This window comes from Haliotis rubra, unplaced genomic scaffold, assembly GCF_003918875.1.
Source record: "Haliotis rubra isolate DU_JTF1 unplaced genomic scaffold, ASM391887v1 Scf30, whole genome shotgun sequence".
Classification (NCBI taxonomy): Eukaryota; Metazoa; Mollusca; class Gastropoda; order Lepetellida; family Haliotidae; genus Haliotis; species Haliotis rubra.
The window spans coordinates 52175-75006 of NW_025766969.1; the positions used below are offsets into that span (position 1 = coordinate 52175).

The 22832-nt window shown below is 43.4% G+C and overlaps 1 protein-coding gene across 1 annotated transcript in view; it reads right to left on the reverse strand.

Annotated features, from left to right (window-relative positions):
* Positions 1–322: 322 nt before the first annotated feature.
* The window catches only part of LOC124282559 (serine/arginine-rich splicing factor 7-like), a 37143-nt gene continuing 14633 nt past the window's right edge, over positions 323–22832 (reverse strand). Inside the window, exons 3-5 of the mRNA XM_046718563.1 lie at positions 4137–4316; positions 3907–3996; positions 323–3494 (exon numbers count right to left, since the gene is read on the reverse strand). Coding sequence (XP_046574519.1) covers positions 2816–3494; positions 3907–3996; positions 4137–4316 — 949 coding nt within the window. The 3' untranslated portion in view covers positions 323–2815. The remainder of the gene's footprint in view (positions 3495–3906; positions 3997–4136; positions 4317–22832) is intronic.

The window sequence follows — 22832 nt, forward strand, 5'->3', positions numbered from 1 at the left end:
GATTACTCAGCCTTCCTTGAAAATGGAAAAATCAGGAATGACACTGTAGGCTGGTATGTGGTGCAGCTACAATCGCAACCTGAATAGGCCGTGTTGTGGTGGCAGGTTTTACAGACATTAACTTCTTGCTCAAGGAATTTGTTGCCAACACTTCTTTTTTTTCTGTTCTGTCTCGAAGTAAAAGATTGATCCCTGCATATATTTAGTGGAGTTATTTACGTTGGTCCCTTCGATGTCGACTGCAACAGTGTTTAACTGAACGTTAAATTCACATGCATATTTCACCTTTTCTGAGGATAACAAACAACACTTCAACAGGGCGCATGCGCATGTGCATTTATTGTAACCTGAAGTCATAACGCAACAGCCGTAATGGTATTTTTACTCGGCAATAGCCTATTCCACCAAATTAAGGGACAGGTCAAATATAGACACTAGCAACTACCACCATTCGCAACACACACTACACAATATATTCTTCAACCGTCAACAAAACTTTCATTCACAGGTTAAGCCCTCATTAATTATGAGTATTGTCAGTTCACTACAGGTACATGAAGTTACTATGAAGTTCGAACGCCTGAGTGGTGGAGTGGAAAGACCCTTTGCCCGCAGTGCTGGAGATCAGTGTTTCAATCCACTGCCACGTCACACCAAAAGATGTCAAAACATGGTACTTGTTGTTTCCTTGCCTAGACCTCATCAAGTTGTTAGTCAGCTGGGGATCAGTTTGTTGCGTCTGAGCAGGTCATCCGTGTAAAACTGTGGCTTGGTATCTCAGTGAGCTGGCACAATAAAGCCGGCATCAGTCCCGACTAGTATAAGCAGCTTCACACACAAGTACAATCGTGTATACGTTCTCCTGTTGTGACAGATACATTCCTTTACACATATCAGTAAGAATCAGGCTAAGTGGCTGTTCTATCATCAGTTGGACCAGGTAGTTTGGTAAAGCGCCTTTTGGTGGGAAAACAAACTGAAAACGCCAAATAACTGTAAGGGTTAATGTATAGAGTTTAACAAAACTAGGATTACCGGAACTATCAAAACTCAGTGCCTGGTTCATACGATTATATACTGATAATTACGATTACCCTGTACCTGTGTAAACAACCAGGAGAGATACAAGATTGCAAGTGTGTTGTCAAAAATGAAATTTGGAGACGACTTGATCAGTAACGGATCAGGCTCGCATGAAGGTTAAAAATGTGTTTGTGTCGTGTCGTGGCCCCAATCAAACTCCCATCTCTAGTTTGTGGGAATTGTGTCCACTCTTTTTGTAGTGTCTGGTGCAGTTCGCCTTACGCAGTTGCCTGGACCTTTGACACCTTTGCGCCTCCTGAGCGCGCCCTACATTAGTCCTATCAGTGGAATGACTCGTGCTTGGCCTTCGTACGTCAGTGATGTTTTGGTGCTGAATGCACGACTGTCGTGAAAGGGAACCACAACGTGGACGAGTACGGCGTGCTAAGTATGTGTGTCAGTAGTACTGTCCAGCGACCATTCAACTGATACAATACATTCTGGCAGCCAAAGTGATCCAGCACCATATCGTTTCTGGCCCACCCAATTCTTCCATGTTGTCTCACGTTAACATTTGCATTACAATAGTAGCACTCCTCCAGACACGTCCGCATATTCCGAAAGTCAAGGCTAAATCTTGACTCATCTGCAAGCGTTACAAGAGACCATTAGCGATGTGCCAAATGAGTCGCCACTGCCGTCAGGCTACAATGTGTGGCCGTAGACCATGTGGACTAGTCTAATAAGAACGACTTAGAATCGTCTGATCAGAACTCAGATCTCAAGAACAGAACTCTGAACAGCTAGATTTCATTAAGCCTCTTTTCTGATCGATCCTGGACTTGAACGGAGCCCTGTGTGATCATTACCATTTCCTGTCAACAGAAACCTGTTTCAAAGTGAACATATTTTCTGAACATATTTTCTACCTCTTGTCTGGTTACAAAACCGCCTCCAAGCATGAGTAGGGGGCCTAGGTGTTACTGTGGATAGGAACTCATACTAAAAGCTCCGAGCAACCGACGACTTTTTACTGATGTGTCAGAATCAACGATGACTCCATACCCATGTACATGGAGGAATTGCATGGTCCATGGACAATTTGTGGTCGTGTTTGGTACCGTTCTACCTCTGACTGTCAAAGTTACTCCTGACGACCCATCAGAACTATCTATTTCATGATTATATATCCCTGCAGTGTGATTCCATGATTATTATAAAAGTGACGAAGGTGGGCGACTTAAGTTTACCAATACGACGTAAATATGAGGCATGAAATTATTTTGAAGGCACATCATATTTACGTGATAACTCTTTGCTGCAAAAGACAGGCTACACTCTTAATGAAAGGGAGATACACACCAGCAGTATAAATACCCATCAACCACAGCAGTAATACATAACATGTTTACAAAGCCAGCAAAGTGAGCATGACATGTGGAAGCTGTTTCCACGTAGTCAGAACTAGTAGCAGAGATCAATTCAGTTTAATACACAGATAAATATGCAGCGTGTTTTTCGTGTACTGAATGTTCTAAAACAAACCAACGTGGCAATCTGCATGTCAGTGTTCAAACACAAACTACTGTGGTGTAGTTCATTTTCACACGGGAATTATCTAATACAAAGAACACTCTTCTACTTCAAACATCTCATTGGCATTGGCACCGGCTTTGAACAGCTACACTTTCGTCCTTTTTAGGAGAACCCCCTCTGTGAAGATGATAGGGGCGTCTTCCACACGCGTGTGTTTAGATTTGCTGATGAGAATCATCCTGACCGCCTGTGCTATTCACGTTGGATAGGATATTGATGTTTGTTGGGGTGGTTGAGTTTCAATGGTTACTGGTACATGAGAACACAACACCGTTTCGTTTTGATTCGAAGCGTTTAACAATTGTTCATTTTGTGTATTTGATATGTTTTGTGAGGCTCTCTGAATATGACACTGACTGGTTTGTCCATGTAAGGAACGTTCTGTCCTGTCTATGCCGATGTTTGTGTCAGCTGATGTAGAACTCATCACGGCTGATGATACTAGGGTAGGTTGAGGTTGGGACATTGTATTTTCACTTATTGTAATCTCTGAAGTAGCAATGTTCCTGCCGCTGAGTGGTGCGTCGTATAGTTCAATGTTGGGTAAATCGTCATCTGTTGTCCAGCTCTCGATCCCAGTTGACATATCACCTATCTTAGTGCTTGAACTTAGTGGGCTTTTGTTATTCCGTTGTGTACCCTTGCATTTGAAGTACTTCAGTGATACATCGGTGTCTGAACGCTTCGATCTATGTCTGGACGTGGGCTGAGATCTGGAGCTGCTCCAGCAACTAGAACTGGAACGAGAGCTGGAACGAGAGCTGGAACTGGAACTGGAACTGGAACTGGAACTGGAACGTGATCTTGATGGATTTCGTTTCTTTCGACTACAGTGGTGCTTGTAACGTTTTCTTCTTTTGTCGGATGAATCGTGCCTGAAATTGATATATTTTGAGAATGTTACACAACTCTCGCTATGTGACAAGTACATGATACGCACATGTGTCATAGACATTTGTGTGTACACGTAGTGCGGATATTGACGGATACATGCTGATTCAGGGGTAACAATAAATTATCAACAAGACCTAAGCATTACCGAGGGAACATGGAAAGCCATTCATGCCTATTTTTTGAAAGGGTGATTCTCATATGCAGTGTCCAATATGCGTCAGTGAATACAATCGTAAAATAGATTCGTTGTCCGGTTATGCTAACTTTGACATGTTAGCTATAACTAGGAATTTCACAGTCAAAAACATGAATCAACGAATCGACCCTTAAATTGTTTTTGTGGTAACTAATTATCAATGTTAACTGAGCAATCAAATGTTTTATCTACAGTACCTGCGTTGTGTCTCTGAGCGGGAAGGTGTCCTTGAAGTTGAGGAAGTACTAGAACACCGGAATCTTTCACTGTTGCATTTGCATGATGACCTTGAACAAAAGCTTTGGAATATGTATTTGCTGATAACATTATTTCCATTCAATTGTTATTAACCTCAGACCAATTGATATACTTAACTGAATTTCAACAATGTGAAGGCAAAGGTGAGAGAAAGAAACATTAGCATTACCTCAGTATTCCGTGGTCTCGTGCTCGCGCGTTCCTAGGCGACCTTGATCGCTGCCTTGACCTTAATTTTGAATTTCGTCGTAACCGAGATGCTATGAGATGGAAAGGCAGTGTTGATGTCGCAGACCTACTGAAATAAGGACGAGCATGCTCCACTCGAACTCTCCGCCCGGCAAGCATCCTATATTAAAAAAAGAAGTTCTTTGAATATACAAATTTATACCACTCCACAAGCTAACATGGTGACTTCTGTGCCCTAACCTCCCAAAATACATCAGAAAAATAGACATGTTCATATTGCCCTAAAATAATAATAAAGTAACAAACAACCTTATCCAATCATTCCTTAACTAATCCTATTTTATAAAATCTGATATCTAAGATACGCTATGTTCAAGAACCAGCGACACAATTATCTATTTTCTATTGTTAAAGGTTTACCGTTTTGTCAGCTACTATAAGTGAGACCAGTTACAAGTCATGAGTCCAGTTTTCCTCACCAACACCTAGACTAATATGTAATCACCTCCAAGTATCGGCACGGAAAGCAGAACGCCTCTGGTGTGTGTGGTGGAAGTTGATGCCTGTGTAGTAACTAGTCGTTGTTGAACTAACTGCACTATGTATAGGTTACATAACTGTAGGGAAAGAAACAACGTTTCACCCTTTAAGATCCTTTACCTCACCAAGTTGTATCAGTGGTGCACCCTTGTTTGACCTGTAGCAGATAATCTAGTTGTATTGTCTAACTCAGTATTTGGGAGTCACAGCCATCAAGGAACAGTTTCGTAGTGAAGCCAGTTTGTAAGGATTGAAAAGAACGAATGAGGAACATGTGAGATATTCAGGAGTTTTGTTAATACTAAGACAGAGATGCCATTGCTGTTTCACCAGCAGGAGGTTGTCTTTCTCTGTCATCACCCTGCTTCTGTTTATGTTTCTGTAGTGCCCCGTTAGACGGCGGAAGTTACACATTAGACGTTCTCTTTTTCAATACATTTTTATTGCTTTAAAAAGATGTATATTCCAGATAATGGAAACAATTTCAGTACACCACGGAAAATATGACTATTGCAATACGCTGATAAGTTTCCTGTCTCCAACGTTTCTTGGGACATTATATTTGTCCTTATATTTGATATAATTACAAACCTTTCCCACGCATTGCGAACATGTACCTTAAAACGCGATTGTACTGTCGTGTTGCCGTGTGCTGTACTGACGTTACATGGCAAGCAATGGAACAATTTGCTGAACACATAGGCCAAGGGTGCTTGTAGGTTTAAAACTGATCAAGCTGTTTAGTAGACAAGCATGTCATCATTATTGCTTTTGACGAATTTTCTTTGGTTTTTGAGTTCACTTCTTGTCCTTTTGATGGTAAATATTGAGAATAACTTTTGAATCTTCACCTTAAAATACATGGCAAACAGCTTATTTCTGACATGCCCAAACGATGTGCCGCATTGAAGGAATCTATTATTGAAACTGTGAAAAATTAAGAGCGAGAGGTTATGAATACCATGCTATAAATAACAGTAATTAATGAAAGTGACACGGGTAGATTGACGGGTCAGTATACAATGCAGTGGTGAGGAGTTTAAGAATGGAGATTACCATCAAACAAATAATTGCATTCAAGTTATACATGCCTTGGCTATGAAGTATATGGCTTTGGGAATTAAATATGTATCGGACAATGACTGTCCTGACTCAGCCGCTGTGACAGAACGAAACAGGAAAAAGGTTTCATGCGACAAGATGTCCCCCATGAAGCTAATCAAAATCACGCGATATGTATATGTCAATTTGTTAGAAACATAGCGATTTCGACTTCACAAAAGCGTCAACATTTAATAAAGGAACTTTTAAAAGTTAGATAAAAGCATAACACTTAGTTAATTTTGACGTCTACGTCGGTCTGCTCTTTCGTGTTAGTTCAGACAACAGGCTATGAGACTGTTCTCTGACGGCACTACGACAATGTCCATTATGTTTTGAAAAATGGCGCGATTATGTTAAGAGTCTGGATCCTGCCCGAAAAATAGGACATGTTGGATTGTCATTTACAATTAAATTTACTCACAGCGGAAGTACAATATACGAGTTCTGAATATATGGAACAAAAAAAATAATTATCATTTTCACATTTTACCTGTAATCGTGTATTCAAACAAAGGATTGGTATATGGACAGTTCAAATCAAAATAAAATCAAATTAGACATTTGTATAGCGCTACATATCCAGAGTCCTGCTCATGTGCGCTTAGTCGAATGCTCTTTTGAAGAGGATGGTTCGGAAACTGTTGATATTTTCCGATTTTCTGACATTTTCAGGTAATCAATTCCAGAGAACAACACCCGCTCTGCTAAATTATCTGTCCCCGTATGTTGTGGTTCGGACAAATGGAACATCTAAGCTTTGGTTACTAGCTGATCTGAGTGACCTTCCAGGCTTGTGGAGGTTGACTATATAGCTAGTTCCTGGAGAATGGAGCACGCCCATTTCGAGCATGGCTTTCTGGTTGAACAAACGTGTCTCCAATTTGAACTCCAGGGACCTTGAACTTTGATTTTGTTTGTTTGGAGCTGATGATGAGAATCTCAGTTTTGTCATCGTTTAATTTCAGAAAATTACTGTTCATCCAACATTTGATCTCAGCTGTGCAATTTGTTATTGTCTGCAGGGTATTCTGTACAGAAGATGTAGTTAGTGGCTTGAATCCAAGACATAGCTGCGTGTCATCAGCATAGTAAAGATGATAACTGAGATTGTGGGCTCGGGCTATATCACCAACGGGTATGGTATATACAGTGAACAGGATTGGGCCTTGTGACACTCCACTGGCAAAACTGTTGTGCCTTCGTTTTGTCAACCAAGGAACAACACGTGACCTCACGCTTAATATCGCCATCATGGTAGACGCAAAAAAGAGGTTGTTGTTTGCACAACGTGTTACATTTGAAATTACACATTCTCAGTACATAGACCCTCTAGTACTTCTTGCCTTGAGCCGAAATCGCCAGTGTTAAAGGCGTGTAATCATAACTTTCGGTCATGGGAGCCGTGCCAGTTTATGCTTCTCAGAGGGGTACACAAAGTACGTGAGTACGTGATCTAGACTACCAGTTGTTGAAATTTCATTTTTGTGGATTCCTCAGTGGCTGGGATGGTTGTGTATTCTGGCGTTTTGGGCGGCTCACACTGAGTGTGTGGATTGAATGGGACACAAACAAACTTACTAGAACTTAGCCTATTCATGTTCGTCGCTAGGCGCATGAAGTTGTTGTGAATGAAATTACACGAGGTAAGATATTTTCAGTAATTAAAACTGATTTGGAGGATAGGGGTGGGGGCAGTATACACCCTTCAATAACGAAGTCGACATTAATCCAATCCCTAGGATGAAGAAGTTCATATAAGTCGAATCGGTCTCCAACAACCCATACTTGTGTGTACTGAGCCATACAGGCTCGCTTGGCTTTGTCACCAAAAATAGAATATACATGGAGTCCCACACTGGATATGACAAGCCTACATTTTGTTTGAAAACCTGCTGCCCTGTAGGCAGGTGGAGATAGTATGATGAAGTGCAAGTATGTATGTTACGATAGTGGTTTATCTGGAACATGGCCTAGTCATCGCTTGTAGCATTAAAGAGTGCATTAGGGGGATAGCGCCGCTGTGTAGAGCACTTCGTCAACTGGAGTTAAGGATAAACAAGTTAGTTGCCCCGTGCAGGCACTAGATTTCTTGACTTTGATAGTAGAGAAGTGACTAATACAGCGGGAAGTACACACTTAAAAAAGAAGCCATTTTTAGAAGAATTTCTTGCGTTAGTTTAAGAGCAATTATTTCATGTAATTCCAATGGTAAAAAAGGTGAAAATTCACACGTCTATAGACAAAGAGTTCGCCAACACAACATTGTCATGTTTCGTCTATATTGTTGAATGTGTTTCTGTTTAAGATGGTGTCAAAGTTAGTACTTTGTATGGCCACCAGTGGCAGCAATTACTGCTCAGTACCGTCTCGGTACACACTGGATAAGTCCTGCAATGCGATGGCCAGTTGTGGAAGGGTCTGAGGCGTGTTTTGACGTTGACGTACACGTCGATCGAGTTCATCCCATGGGTGGTTTGTCGGGTTTAGATCTGGTTATCGGGAATTGGTTGACGTTAGAATTGGCAAGGTAGCGGACCTTGAAATTACATAATTGTTCTTAAACTAGCGCAATAAATTCTTCTAAAAATGACTTACGCGTTTTGTTTTTTTTAAGTGTAGTTATATATACACTGAACCACAAAAGAAATGTCACACTGATAGGGGTTTCTTAAAGCACACACTTTTAATTCACTCTAATTAACAATCAAATAGGAGGACTGAGTTCAAACTTGACAATTATGGTTAACACATTTTCGGGAATCACATTTGGAGTTCACACAAAACAAATCACCCAAAATGGCACCATTAAGATACCCTAAAGTCAGTATCGTGAGAGGCCTCTATGGGCATCGATGAAATCGTTACATCGTCTGTACATGGAATGAATTAGCCGGTCGATGAAGGCCATAGGCACTTGGGTCTATACTCTGCGAAATGCCTGATCGAGTCCAGCCGCAGTTGTCGGGCTTGGTTGGAGGCAATTCAGTCTTTTTTGAAGTTCGTCCCAAAGGTGTTCTACTGGACTTAAATTCGCAGGCTATTGTAGGGTTTGGATGCCATGTTGTCTTGGGAAGTCCAATGTTGCTCTGGCAGTGTGGGCACGACCGATGTTTGCTGGAAGATGTGATTTCTGTAACGTCCAAAATGTCGTACAACGTGGGGTTTTATGATTTTATCAATATAGCGCGCAGCTGTCATGTCATTTCCTCATCCTGGACCAAGATTCTGGAACACCACGGTGTCAACTAACTGTTCAGACCGATTGCACCCCACACCATGATGCTTGGACCAGCCCACGAATATCTTTCAACAATACACTCATTGGAAAACATTTCGCCACGCCCTCGCCATACTCTCACTCTGTCATCGACTGTTGAAACACAATATCGGCTTTCACGAGATAACAGCACAGGTCTCCATTGTCGATAAGCTCAATTTCGATGCTGAGTTGCCCATTTTGGTCGGTTTTGGCGGTGATGAGCGGTGAGGACAGGATTACGGTATGATCTGTGACAGCAGAGGTTTCTCCCGCGCAAACGTCGACGCACTGTATCGGAACTGGTGGGTCTGTTTTGAGTCTGGACAACTTGCAAACGTCCCACGACTTGTTTCCCCTGATCTCTCGTAAGACGTCGCATGGTGGTTGTGTCAAAATAAAAATGATTTCAGGCGAGCTTGGGACCCGCTTTCATTGGTAGGGTTGTCAGGACATGCAAGTGCATTTTCATTTTCACGAATGCCATACGGAACCTGTTTCCATGTCTGCCTTTTTCGGTGCGTTTGGTCGATATGCGATTTCCACAGAAAACACACTGATGTTGGTAATAACTGTCAATTTGGATTGAAAAACATGTCAAGAAAACGGTACAAACATAATAAAAACACCATCTTGCAAGAACAAAATTTTGCATTTGCAAAGCGACGTTTCTTTTGTGGTTCAGTATATTAGGAAGTATGTAAGGTTATTCTTTGAGTTTATCAAGAAAGTGATGGGTAATATGTACATTTGATTGCCCCTTTCTTGAAACTTGTTTCTGAAACCACAGACATAGTTTCAAAAAGATTCGTAAAGTCCAAGATTTTGTGTTGTCTATGGCGGGAAAACATTATAATTATACCTGTGTTCGGAAGTTGTGACATCACTTGAGAACGCTTCTTACTGCTGTATTTATTATGATACTGGACGGTGACATCATTTCCGGTCTTTTTGATGACGTCATGAAGATGTGATTTCCGGTTTATACCCTGTTCACTCAATTGAGAAATGTTGTTGTATCCCTGACTGAATATAACCCGCTTGTTTTCATAGCACACCATTTGAGGCGTCCGACGTACTAAATGCAGCAAGAAGTGTCTCCAGGATCACATCAGCCCACCTCAGGTCTTAGGTGAAAAGGTAGCTCACCTGTGACTGTTGCACTGGCAGTTGTCCGATCTCAGGATGTCAATCAGTGATAAACGTCAAATTTGGTATAAACGTGGCTTCTACCGTCGATCAACTAACACCTCTTCCCCCTACTTTCTCCAACACCAGAAGGCTAGTCGAACAGAACCGACTGGTCCTGGGTGACCTCCCAAAGATGAGGGTATTATAAGATGCCCAGTGGCAGGCTGACATGATAGTTTCGTGTGGACGTAAGGGACCGTACTTGGGTGGCTGATATTCTGCTATAGTATAGGTCAGTTTAGTAGTTTTCTTGATCCAAGGCACAACTGCGTTTTTGGTCATGTGATTTTCTGATATTTCTTGGCGAGCTAACCACAGTTGGCGTCCACAATGAAAGAGGTCGGTATTATGTAAATACCATTTCAGTGCTCTTACTTAGCATAACATACTGTCTGGAAGGTCGCGATCCAAAGTAAAGGCAAGAGCTGCGATTGTGAAGGTACTTATCCCCAGGGTCTGATTGATGTCTTTTAGTTATTTGAGGGAAACCCCGGCAGTGCTTTAGTTACAGCTCTAGATGAATCCTTCATACTAGAAGATTCTAGAAGCCGTATCTAAAGTCAAAAGAAAAGCAGTCTTGCATTACAAGTGTGATAAAGATGCTTTCTCCCTAGGTGCAAATGGATAACGCAGCAGTCACGATAAGATGACTGATGAGTCCCATTTGATAGATATGTGTTGCCTCAGGATAACTTCTGTCTCAAAGGAATGGAGTATACTTGTCAGTATTGGGTCCTTCCCAAAATGAATCCCTTGTTTGGTGAGGATAAATGCAAATGCAGAGCAATATCCTTCTATAGCCAACTAAATTCAACAAGAAGTGTTCTTTGTCAGTGAGGTATGAAAAGTCAGATTGATTTGGGCCTTTGGCCTGTTATCCTTTTCGGTATCGATTGGTATGTGACTTGGATGTGTTACGGTTATACCATCTTATTCTGTGGGCCCAGCTCGGCCAGGTCCCTGTGGGACCTGTGACCATAAAGATCACTCTAAAGAAGTCTCAAGTGAGCAGAGGATGTCAGTGCTAAGGCTCCATGGAACTTCCTGTCATCTTCTGATCTCTTAGGCCTCTGTCATTAAGGATCTAGTTGGACAAGTGTTGTGAATATAACATGTTCCTGGTTTCACATGAGCTTGAAGAACCGAGTTGATGAAGATGGGAGTCTCTCCTCAAGAGTGTTAATTTGACCTACAAGTTTAGCTATTAAAGACTGAGAGTGCTGCCTTGGCCATGTTGTCCAAGTAGCCGTAAATCATTTGGATCCCATGAGACCTCCATCTTGACTGCCAACGGGCCTTCACAACATCGACTTCACTAGTTGATGGCAGCATCTTCCTAATCCAAGACTCAAACCAGTAAACAGTCCTTGAGTATTGTTTATTAGTGGTACTCTCTCGTCAAAGTCCCTGATCCTCCCTTCCGTGATACACGAGTTTTCATGAAGTTTAAATGCAAATCCTTGAAAGCTTTTCTCAAAGGAAGGCGACTCCTTCGTTTGAAGTGATGAACATCCCAAACTGTCACGGTACTTAAGTGATGATAATCCATAATTCAAATCCAAATTTATTCCAATGATCCTCTTGAATAGAGGTCTCGGGCACCTGGTAAAGGAGACATTGCGTCCAGATATAGCACTTCCAATGAGACCAGCCTGTTATCAAATGTATAACAGGTTTAATTATGGTTCGAAGATTATGTCCGCGAGATGATTGCGATGTATGACTGAGAAGAACGCATGCAAATGTCTGTATGATACAAATTAGGACAAACGGTATTGCGGCCCGTACGGGCGGTGTGGTCCATGCTGCCTGTGTGGCCCTAGTCTGTCTCACAGTCCCTGAACCACATTATTTACCCTACTGTCAAGCCCTCTCTACAGCACTAAAGCCCTAAATAAAGCAAGTCTAGATTTCCTCAGAAATCTCCGGTCTTCCTGGGGCTCCTTTTCAATTTAAATGGGCTTGTTTGTTACTATCGAAATTATATGTTCAGAGACTAAGTATTAGTCTACTGTTTGGGGTTCGGCGGGACTTACAGAATTCCCCGGTCACTGAGACTGATCCCTCAACAAACGAAAATCCGCATAAAACACAGATATTTGACCTGCAGTATATACACTAAGGGTTTTCTGATGACATGGTTACCAACAGCTATTATCTCCGCAAGCTGTCACCCTTGAATATTGACAAAAACGCTATTTTCGGCGACTGTTTACTCACTGTTGTGGGGTGCCCCATGTGCACCACTCGGAAGCAATCGTACGTAAAATAGCATTCGGAATCGTTCGGGTACAAACTTTTTCGAGGTAAAAGTTCAAAACGGATGTGCGAATGTCAACTTTCGCGATTTGGTAAGCTGTGTTCTGATTGGTCAATTGAAAAGGTTAGCTGACGCGACCTTCTACTAGGGTTTGTTAGACTCAGTATAAGCCTAAGTTTACTTAGACTGGATTTTTTTAATTGGCCGAGATACCTCTAACGTGTTAGGTTCTTTTGTGAAAGTGCTGAGATCCGTTTTCCAAAGACCTTGATGAGATCTCCAAACGGCTTCAAAGCCGCAGATAAGGCCCCACGTAACGAGCTGCAGTTTTACAGCCTCTGGAGTAGACTGAGTGTCCCAGATGACCTCCGCTTTTGTAGGCACCTTAGCTGGAGTTCTAGTGTGTAGTTTTTAAAAAGATCTTCTTTCCTCGGGCTTTCTTGATTACTAATGCTTACTTTACACATGATGTCGGTGACAGGGGCTGACATGCCTGGCAGCGGGAGACTAAGGAATATGGAATATCAACGCACTCCCAGCAATCAGCATCGATCCTGAGGCGACATTAACTTTCCACATGCAGAACAATTTTTCCTGCTCGAGGGGGAAGAAGACATGTATTTTGTGTCCTCAGAATTACCCATATTTACAAAAGAAGAGATAAGCCAAACAAAAGAAATCTTTTGTATACAAGTATACACCTGCGAACATTTGAACCACATTAATAGCTATAAGGTTTTCCCGCGATTTCCATAAAGGAGGTAAGTCTTGCGGACAGCGCTTGGGGGGCCACAAGGAAGAAAGACAACACAAAACCTTGGACTTTCAGAATTATATCCAGGCTAAACTTGTGGACCCAGAAATAAGTTACAAGATCAAGTGGGAGAGGGATGTATACGTTAGAGCTTAACCTTTTACATACTACCATCACATTCTGTTATACCCAAATATTTACTAGTACTTGTCTATACTACCTATCACATTCTGATATTCACGGATATTAACCTTTACATACTATCATCACTTCTTGATATACCCAAATATTAACCTTTACATACTACCCATCACATCCTGATATACCCGTATATTAACCTTTACATACTACCCATCACATCCTGATATACCCGTATATTAACCTTTACATACTACCCATCACATCCTGATATACCCAAGTATTAACCTTTACATACTACCCATCACATCCTGATATACCGAAATATTAACCTTTACATACTACCCATCACATCCTGATATGCCCGTATATTAACCTTTACATACTACCCATCACATCCTGATATACCCAGGTATTAACCTTTACATACTACCCATCACATCCTGATATACCCGTATATTAACCTTTACATACTACCCATCACATCCTGATATACCCAAGTATTAACCTTTACATACTACCCATCACATCCTGATATACCCGTATATTAATCTTTACATACTACCCATCACATCCTGATATACCCAAATATTAACCTTTACATACTACCCATCACATCCTGATATACCCAAATATTAACCTTTACATACTACCCATCACATCCTGATAAACCCAAATATTAACCTTTACATACTACCCATCACATCCTGATATACCCGTATATTAACCTTTACATACTACCCATCACATCCTGATATACCCGTATATTAACCTTTACATACTACCCATCACATCCTGATATACCCGTATATTAATCTTTACATACTACCCATCACATCCTGATATACCCAAGTATTAACCTTTACATACTACCCATCACATCCTGATATACCGAAATATTAACCTTTACATACTACCCATCACATCCTGATATGCCCGTATATTAACCTTTACATACTACCCATCACATCCTGATATACCCGTATATTAATCTTTACATACTACCCATCACATCCTGATATACCCAAGTATTAACCTTTACATACTACCCATCACATCCTGATATACCGAAATATTAACCTTTACATACTACCCATCACATCCTGATAAACCCAAATATTAACCTTTACATACTACCCATCACATCCTGATATACCCGTATATTAACCTTTACATACTACCCATCACATCCTGATATACCCGTATATTAACCTTTACATACTACCCATCACATCCTGATATACCCAAGTATTAACCTTTACATACTACCCATCACATCCTGATATACCGAAATATTAACCTTTACATACTACCCATCACATCCTGATATGCCCGTATATTAACCTTTACATACTACCCATCACATCCTGATATACCCAAGTATTAACCTTTACATACTACCCATCACATCCTGATATACCCAAATATTAACCTTTACATACTACCCATCACATCCTGATAAACCCAAATATTAACCTTTACATACTACCCATCACATCCTGATATACCCGTATATTAACCCTTTACATACTACCCATCACATCCTGATATACCCAAGTATTAACCTTTACATACTACCCATCACATCCTGATATACCCGTATATTAATCTTTACATACTACCCATCACATCCTGATATACCCAAGTATTAACCTTTACATACTACCCATCACATCCTGATATACCGAAATATTAACCTTTACATACTACCCATCACATCCTGATAAACCCAAATATTAACCTTTACATACTACCCATCACATCCTGATATACCCGTATATTAACCTTTTACATACAATCCATCACACCCTGATATACCCGTATATTAACCTTTACATACTACCCATCACATCCTGATATACCCAAGTATTAACCTTTACATACTACCCATCACATCCTGATATACCCAAGTATTAACCTTTACATACTACCCATCACATCCTGATATACCGAAATATTAACCTTTACATACTATCATCACTTCTTGATATACCCAAATATTAACCTTTACATACTACCCATCACATCCTGATATACCCAAGTATTAACCTTTACATACTACCCATCACATCCTGATATACCCAAATATTAACCTTTACATACTACCCATCACATCCTGATAAACCCAAATATTAACCTTTACATACTACCCATCACATCCTGATATACCCGTATATTAACCTTTACATACTACCCATCACATCCTGATATACCCGTATATTAACCTTTACATACTACCCATCACATCCTGATATACCCGTATATTAATCTTTACATACTACCCATCACATCCTGATATACCCAAGTATTAACCTTTACATACTACCCATCACATCCTGATATACCGAAATATTAACCTTTACATACTACCCATCACATCCTGATATGCCCGTATATTAACCTTTACATACTACCCATCACATCCTGATATACCCGTATATTAATCTTTACATACTACCCATCACATCCTGATATACCCAAGTATTAACCTTTACATACTACCCATCACATCCTGATATACCGAAATATTAACCTTTACATACTACCCATCACATCCTGATATACCGAAATATTAACCTTTACATACTACCCATCACATCCTGATATGCCCGTATATTAACCTTTACATACTACCCATCACATCCTGATATACCCAAGTATTAACCTTTACATACTACCCATCACATCCTGATATACCCAAATATTAACCTTTACATACTACCCATCACATCCTGATAAACCCAAATATTAACCTTTACATACTACCCATCACATCCTGATATACCCGTATATTAACCTTTACATACTACCCATCACATCCTGATATACCCAAGTATTAACCTTTACATACTACCCATCACATCCTGATATACCCGTATATTAATCTTTACATACTACCCATCACATCCTGATATACCCAAGTATTAACCTTTACATACTACCCATCACATCCTGATATACCGAAATATTAACCTTTACATACTACCCATCACATCCTGATAAACCCAAATATTAACCTTTACATACTACCCATCACATCCTGATATACCCGTATATTAACCTTTACATACAATCCATCACACCCTGATATACCCGTATATTAACCTTTACATACTACCCATCACATCCTGATATACCCAAGTATTAACCTTTACATACTACCCATCACATCCTGATATACCAAAGTATTAACCTTTACATACTACCCATCACATCCTGATATACCGAAATATTAACCTTTACATACTATCATCACTTCTTGATATACCCAAATATTAACCTTTACATAGTACCCATCACATCCTGATATACCCGGATGTTAACCTTTACATACTACCCATCACATCCTGATTAACAGGATAATATCGAAATCTGTATGATATGACATCGTGACGCGCCCTTGAAGAGATATGGTATCAAAAGTCAATTCACAAAGTCAGTATCGTGTGTGTCCACCATTGGCGTTGATGCAGCCTTGACAAAGACGACACTAAACGATTCTTTTAAAGAAAGCTTTGGGAATGTTGTTCCATGTCTGGACCAACACTTGTCCAAATTGAGCTAACGTCAATGGCTGATTCTGGGCTTGACGTAAATGTCGGTCCATTTCATCCCAAGCATGCTCGATAGGGGATAGGTCCGGAGAAACAGCTGGCAAGGGGAGTACCGGAATGTTCTGCTGTCACAGGAAATCTGTCACAAAACGAGCGACATGTGGACGGATATTATCCTGCTGAAGCGTGAAGTTACGTCCCTGTCCTTGAATGAACAGCTGCTCACAGGCCGACGTATTGCAGTCAGTCGGGCAGGGATGTTGCGCTCCTTCTGTCGGTTCCGTACAGTCTTAGAACTGATTGAGAAAATCAGCCATGAATGGCCCAAACAGTCAAACTGTCAGTCTGGAATCGATTCCTTAGATGGTCCAGCCGAATGTGGTTGTCTTGCCGCGGCAAATCTCTCGTGTTCCCATTATGTTGATAATGTCTCCATATAGATGAGATCGTGTTTCGATGGTCACCAGAATTAACGTGTATTCCACAACAATCAGAGGCTTGACAATAATCTCCCGTTCTTCAATTTTCAATATCAGGTGTGTGAACTTCAGGAGTCAAAAAGCAAGTTCATTGTGCTCAAAGTACACGTGCCAGGCGCGATACGTGACATCAAATTTCATGCAAAGTTCTTTACTACATGTTTATTTAGGGTTATATATATATATATATATATATATATATATATATATATATTGCATAGATAAATAAAAACAGAATGCCGTTTTCTCCAACATGTTTCGTTCTTTACTCTTCAGGGAGATTGAGGGAACAAAAAAAATATAAGTATAATGATATGTACTTTATCGTTTTATGAAGTGATATGTGTTTCTTGCACAGATGCAACTCACCATGTGTTTAGACAACCAAAGGGGTAAAATGTCACATCAGAGGGATAATTCACATCTATCATGGGCTTGACATGATACAGGACAACACCATTACAAACCTAGAAACACGAGTAGCAGCTGACAAAAACAAACACGCCATCTAAAAATTATTTCTCTCACAGTCCTTAAACTCGCAGTCGATTTAAACTTTGAAGTTTCAATGCAAACACGTACATATGGTATGCGTGGGTATATATCCAGAAGAAATCAATTAGATGTTGGCATGGACCTATAGTTGTGGAAGATAAACGTGGAAGCAGCGGGACGTGTTGCAGTGTCACAGATGTTGATATTGACCGTAATGGCAATAAATCAACACTACATAACCACACGCACGTCTAGTCACACAATTACCTTATGGTTACAAAACTGTAAAAAAAAGAAGGTTTTCTTCTAAACCTCTATGTCAAAACAACAGTTTAATGATGAACGATAAAGAATCGATGTTTCACTTGAAATATTTATTGATTGACAAAAATATCGCATCGAGGCTGTTTGCTGTTCCCACGTCTACCTGTTTAATGGTAAGATCAGCGGACAATGTCCAGCATTATCCAAGGGCTAAAGGCCGATATAAACGATATATAACACTGGGGTAAGGGGCAGAAGACCAGTGTCCAGCACGTGTAGTTAACATGTTGAGAAGTCACTTAGCACTACATGTGACGGTACCTGGAGATAACAGGGGGCACTTAGCACTACGTCTGGAACCCTCAGAGATGTCAGGGGGCACTTAGCCCTACGTCTGAAACCCTCAGAGATGTCAGGGGGCACTTAGCTCTACGTGTTGGGCCCTCAGAGATGTCAGGGCACTTAGCACTACGTGTGGGGTACTCAGAGATATCAGGGCACTTAGCACTACGTGTGGGGCCCTCAGAGATGTTAGGGGCACTTAACACAACATGCGGGGCCCTCAGAGATGTCAGGGGCCACTTAGCACTACGTGTGGGGTCCTCAGAGATGTCAGGGGCAATACGTGTGGGGTCGTCAGAGATGCCAGGGGCCACTTAGCACTACGTGTGGGGTCCTTAGAGATGTCAGGGGGCACTTAACACTACGTGTGGGGCCCTCAGAGATATCAGGGGCACTTAGCACTACGTGTGGGGTCCTCAGAGATGTTAGGGGCACTTAGCACTACGTATGGGGTCCTCAGAAATGTCAGGAGCACTTAACACTACGTCTGGAACACTCAGAGACGCCTGGGGCCACTTAGCACTACGTGTGGGGCCCTCAGAGATGTCAGAGGCCACTTAGCACTACGTGTGGGGTCCTCAGAGATGTCAGGGGAACTTAGCACTACGTGTGGGGCCCTCAGAAATGTCAGGAGCACTTAGCACTACGTCTGGAAACCTCAGAGATGCCAGGGGCAATTTACCACTACGTGTGGGGTCCTCAGAGATTTTAGAGACACTTAGCACTACGTCTGGAACCCTCAGAGCTGCCAGAGGCCACTTAGCACTACGTGTGGGGTCCTCAGAGATGTCAGGGGCACTTAGCACTACGTGTGGGGCCTTCAGAGATGTCAGGGGCACTTAGTACTACGTGTGGGGCCCTCAGAGATGTCAGGGGCACTTAGCACTACGTGTGGGCCCTCAGAGACGCCAGGAGCCACTTAGCACTACGTGATGGGTCCTCAGAGATGTAAGTGGCACTTAGCACTACGTCTGGAACCCTCAGAGGTGCCAGGGGCCACTTAGCCATACGTGTGGGGCCCTCAGAGATGTCAGGGGCATTTAGAACTACGTCTGGAACCTTCAGAGATGTCAGGGGCCACTTAGCACTACGTGTGGGGTCCTCAGAGATGTCAGGGGGAACTTAGCACTACGTGTGGGGCCCTCAGAGATGTCAGGGGCACTTAGCACTACGTCTGGAACCCTTTAGAGATGCCAGGGGCCACTTAGCACTACGTGTGGGGTCCTCAGAGATGTCAGGGGCACTTAGCACTAGGTGTGGGGTCCTCAGAGATGTCAGGAGCACATAGCACTACGTCTGGAAACCTCAGAGATGCCAGGGGCAATTTACCACTACGTGTGGGGTCCTCAGAGATTTTAGAGACACTTACCACTACGTCTGGAACCCTCAGAGCTGCCAGAGGCCACTTAGCACTACGTGTGGGGTCCTCAGAGATGTCAGGGGCACTTAGCACTACGTGTGGGGCCTTCAGAGATGTCAGGGGCACTTAGTACTACGTGTGGGGCCCTCAGAGATGTCAGGGGCACTTAGCACTACGTGTGGGCCCTCAGAGACGCCAGGAGCCACTTAGCACTACGTGATGGGTCCTCAGAGATGTAAGTGGCACTTAGCACTACGTCTGGAACCCTCAGAGGTGCCAGGGGCCACTTAGCCATACGTGTGGGGCCCTCAGAGATGTCAGGGGCATTTAGAACTACGTCTGGAACCTTCAGAGATGTCAGGGGCCACTTAGCACTACGTGTGGGGCCCCTAAGAGATATCAGGGCACTTAGCACTACGTGTGGGCCCCTCAGAGATGTCAGGTGCACTAAGCACTACGTGTGGGGTTCTCAGAGATGTCAGGGGCACTTAGCACTACGTGTGGGGTCCTCAGAGATGTCAGGGGTCACATAGCACTAAGTGTGGAACCCTCAGAGATGCCAGGGGCCACTTGGCACTACGTGTGGGGTCCTCAAAGATGTCAGGGGCACTTAGCACTAAGTCTAGAACCCTCAGAGATGCCAGGGGCCACTTAGCACTTCGTGTGGGGTGCTCAGAGATATCAGGGGCACTTAGCACTACGTCTGGAACCATCAGATATGCCAGGGGCCACTTAGCACTACGTGTGGGGTCCTCAGAGATGCCAGGGGTTCTTAGCACTACGTGTGGGGTCGTCAGAGATGCCAGGGGCCACTTAGCACTACGTGTGAGGCCCTCAGAGATGTCAGGGGGCACTTAACACTACGTGTGGGGCCCTCAGAGATATCAGGAGCACTTAGCACTACGTGTGGGGTCCTCAGAGATGTTAGGGGCACTTAGCATTACGTATGGGGTCCTCAGAAATGTCAGGAGCACTTAACACTACGTCTGGAACACTCAGAGACGCCTGGGGCCACTTAGCACTACGTGTGGGGCCCTCAGAGATGTCAGAGGCCACTTAGCACTACGTGTGGGGTCCTCAGAGATGTCAGGGGAACTTAGCACTACGTGTGGGGCCCTCAGAAATGTCAGGAGCACTTAGCACTACGTCTGGAACCCTTTAGAGATGCCAGGGGCCACTTAGCACTACGTGTGGGGTCCTCAGAGATGTCAGGGGCACTTAGCACTACGTCTGGAACCCTTTAGAGATGCCAGGGGCCACTTAGCACTACGTCTGGAATCCTCAGAGATGTCAGGGGCCACTTAGCACTACGTGTGGGGCCCCTCAGAGATATCAGGGCACTTAGCACTACGTCTGGAACCCTTTAGAGATGCCAGGGGCCACTTAGCACTACGTGTGGGGTCCTCAGAGATGTCAGGGGCACTTAGCACTAGGTGTGGGGTCCTCAGAGATGTCAGGAGCACATAGCACTACGTCTGGAAACCTCAGAGATGCCAGGGGCAATTTACCACTACGTGTGGGGTCCTCAGAGATTTTAGAGACACTTAGCACTACGTCTGGAACCCTCAGAGCTGCCAGAGGCCACTTAGCACTACGTGTGGGGTCCTCAGAGATGTCAGGGGCACTTAGCACTACGTGTGGGGCCCTCAGAGATGTCAGGGGCATTTAGAACTACGTCTGGAACCTTCAGAGATGTCAGGGGCCACTTAGCACTACGTGTGGGGCCCCTAAGAGATATCAGGGCACTTAGCACTACGTGTGGGCCCCTCAGAGATGTCAGGTGCACTAAGCACTACGTGTGGGGTTCTCAGAGATGTCAGGGGCACTTAGCACTACGTGTGGGGTCCTCAGAGAGAGATGTCTAGGTCAGGGTCACATAGCACTAAGTGTGGAACCCTCAGAGATGCCAGGGGCCACTTGGCACTACGTGTAGGGGTCCTCAGAGATGTCAGGGGCACTTAGCACTAAGTCTAGAACCCTCAGAGATGCCAGGGGCCACTTAGCACTAGCACGTGTGGAACCCTCAGAGATGCCAGGGGCCACTTGGCACTACGTGTGGAGTCCTCAAAGATGTCAGGGGCACTTAGCACTAAGTCTAGAACCCTCAGAGATGCCAGGGGCCACTTAGCACTTCGTGTGGGGTGCTCAGAGATATCAGGGGCACTTAGCACTACGTCTGGAACCCTCAGATATGCCAGGGGCCACTTAGCACTACGTGTGGGGTCCTCAGAGATGCCAGGGGTACTTAGCACTACGTGTGGGGCCCTTAGAGATGTCAGGGGCACTTAGCACTACGTGTGGGGCCCTCAGAGATGTCAGGGGCACTTAGCACTATGTGTGGGGTCCTCAGAGTTGTCAGGGCACTTAGCACTACGTCTGGAACCCTCAGAGATGTCAGGGCCACTTAGCACAACGTGTGGGGTCCTCAGAGATGTCAGGGGCCACTTAGCACAACGTGTGCGATCCTCAGATATGTCAGGGGCACTTAGCACTACGTGTGGGGCCCCACAGAGATGTCAGGGGGAACTTAGCACTACGTGTGGGGCCCTCAGAGATGTCAGGGGCCACTTAACACTACGTCTCGAACACTCAGAGACGCCTGGGGCCACTTAGCACTACGTGTGGGGCCCTCAGAGATGTCAGAGGCCACTTAGCATTACGTGTGGGGTCCTCAGAGATGTCAGGGGAACTTAGCACTACGTGTGGGGCCCTCAGAAATGTCAGGAGCACTTAGCACTACGTCTGGAACCCTTTAGAGATGCCAGGAGCCACTTAGCACTACGTGTGGGGTCCTCAGAGATGTCAGGGGCACTTAGCACTACGTCTGGAACCCTTTAGAGATGCCAGGGGCCACTTAGCACTACGTGTGGGGTCCTCAGAGATGTCAGGGGCACTTAGCACTACGTCTGGAACGCTTTAGAGATGCCAGGGGCCACTTA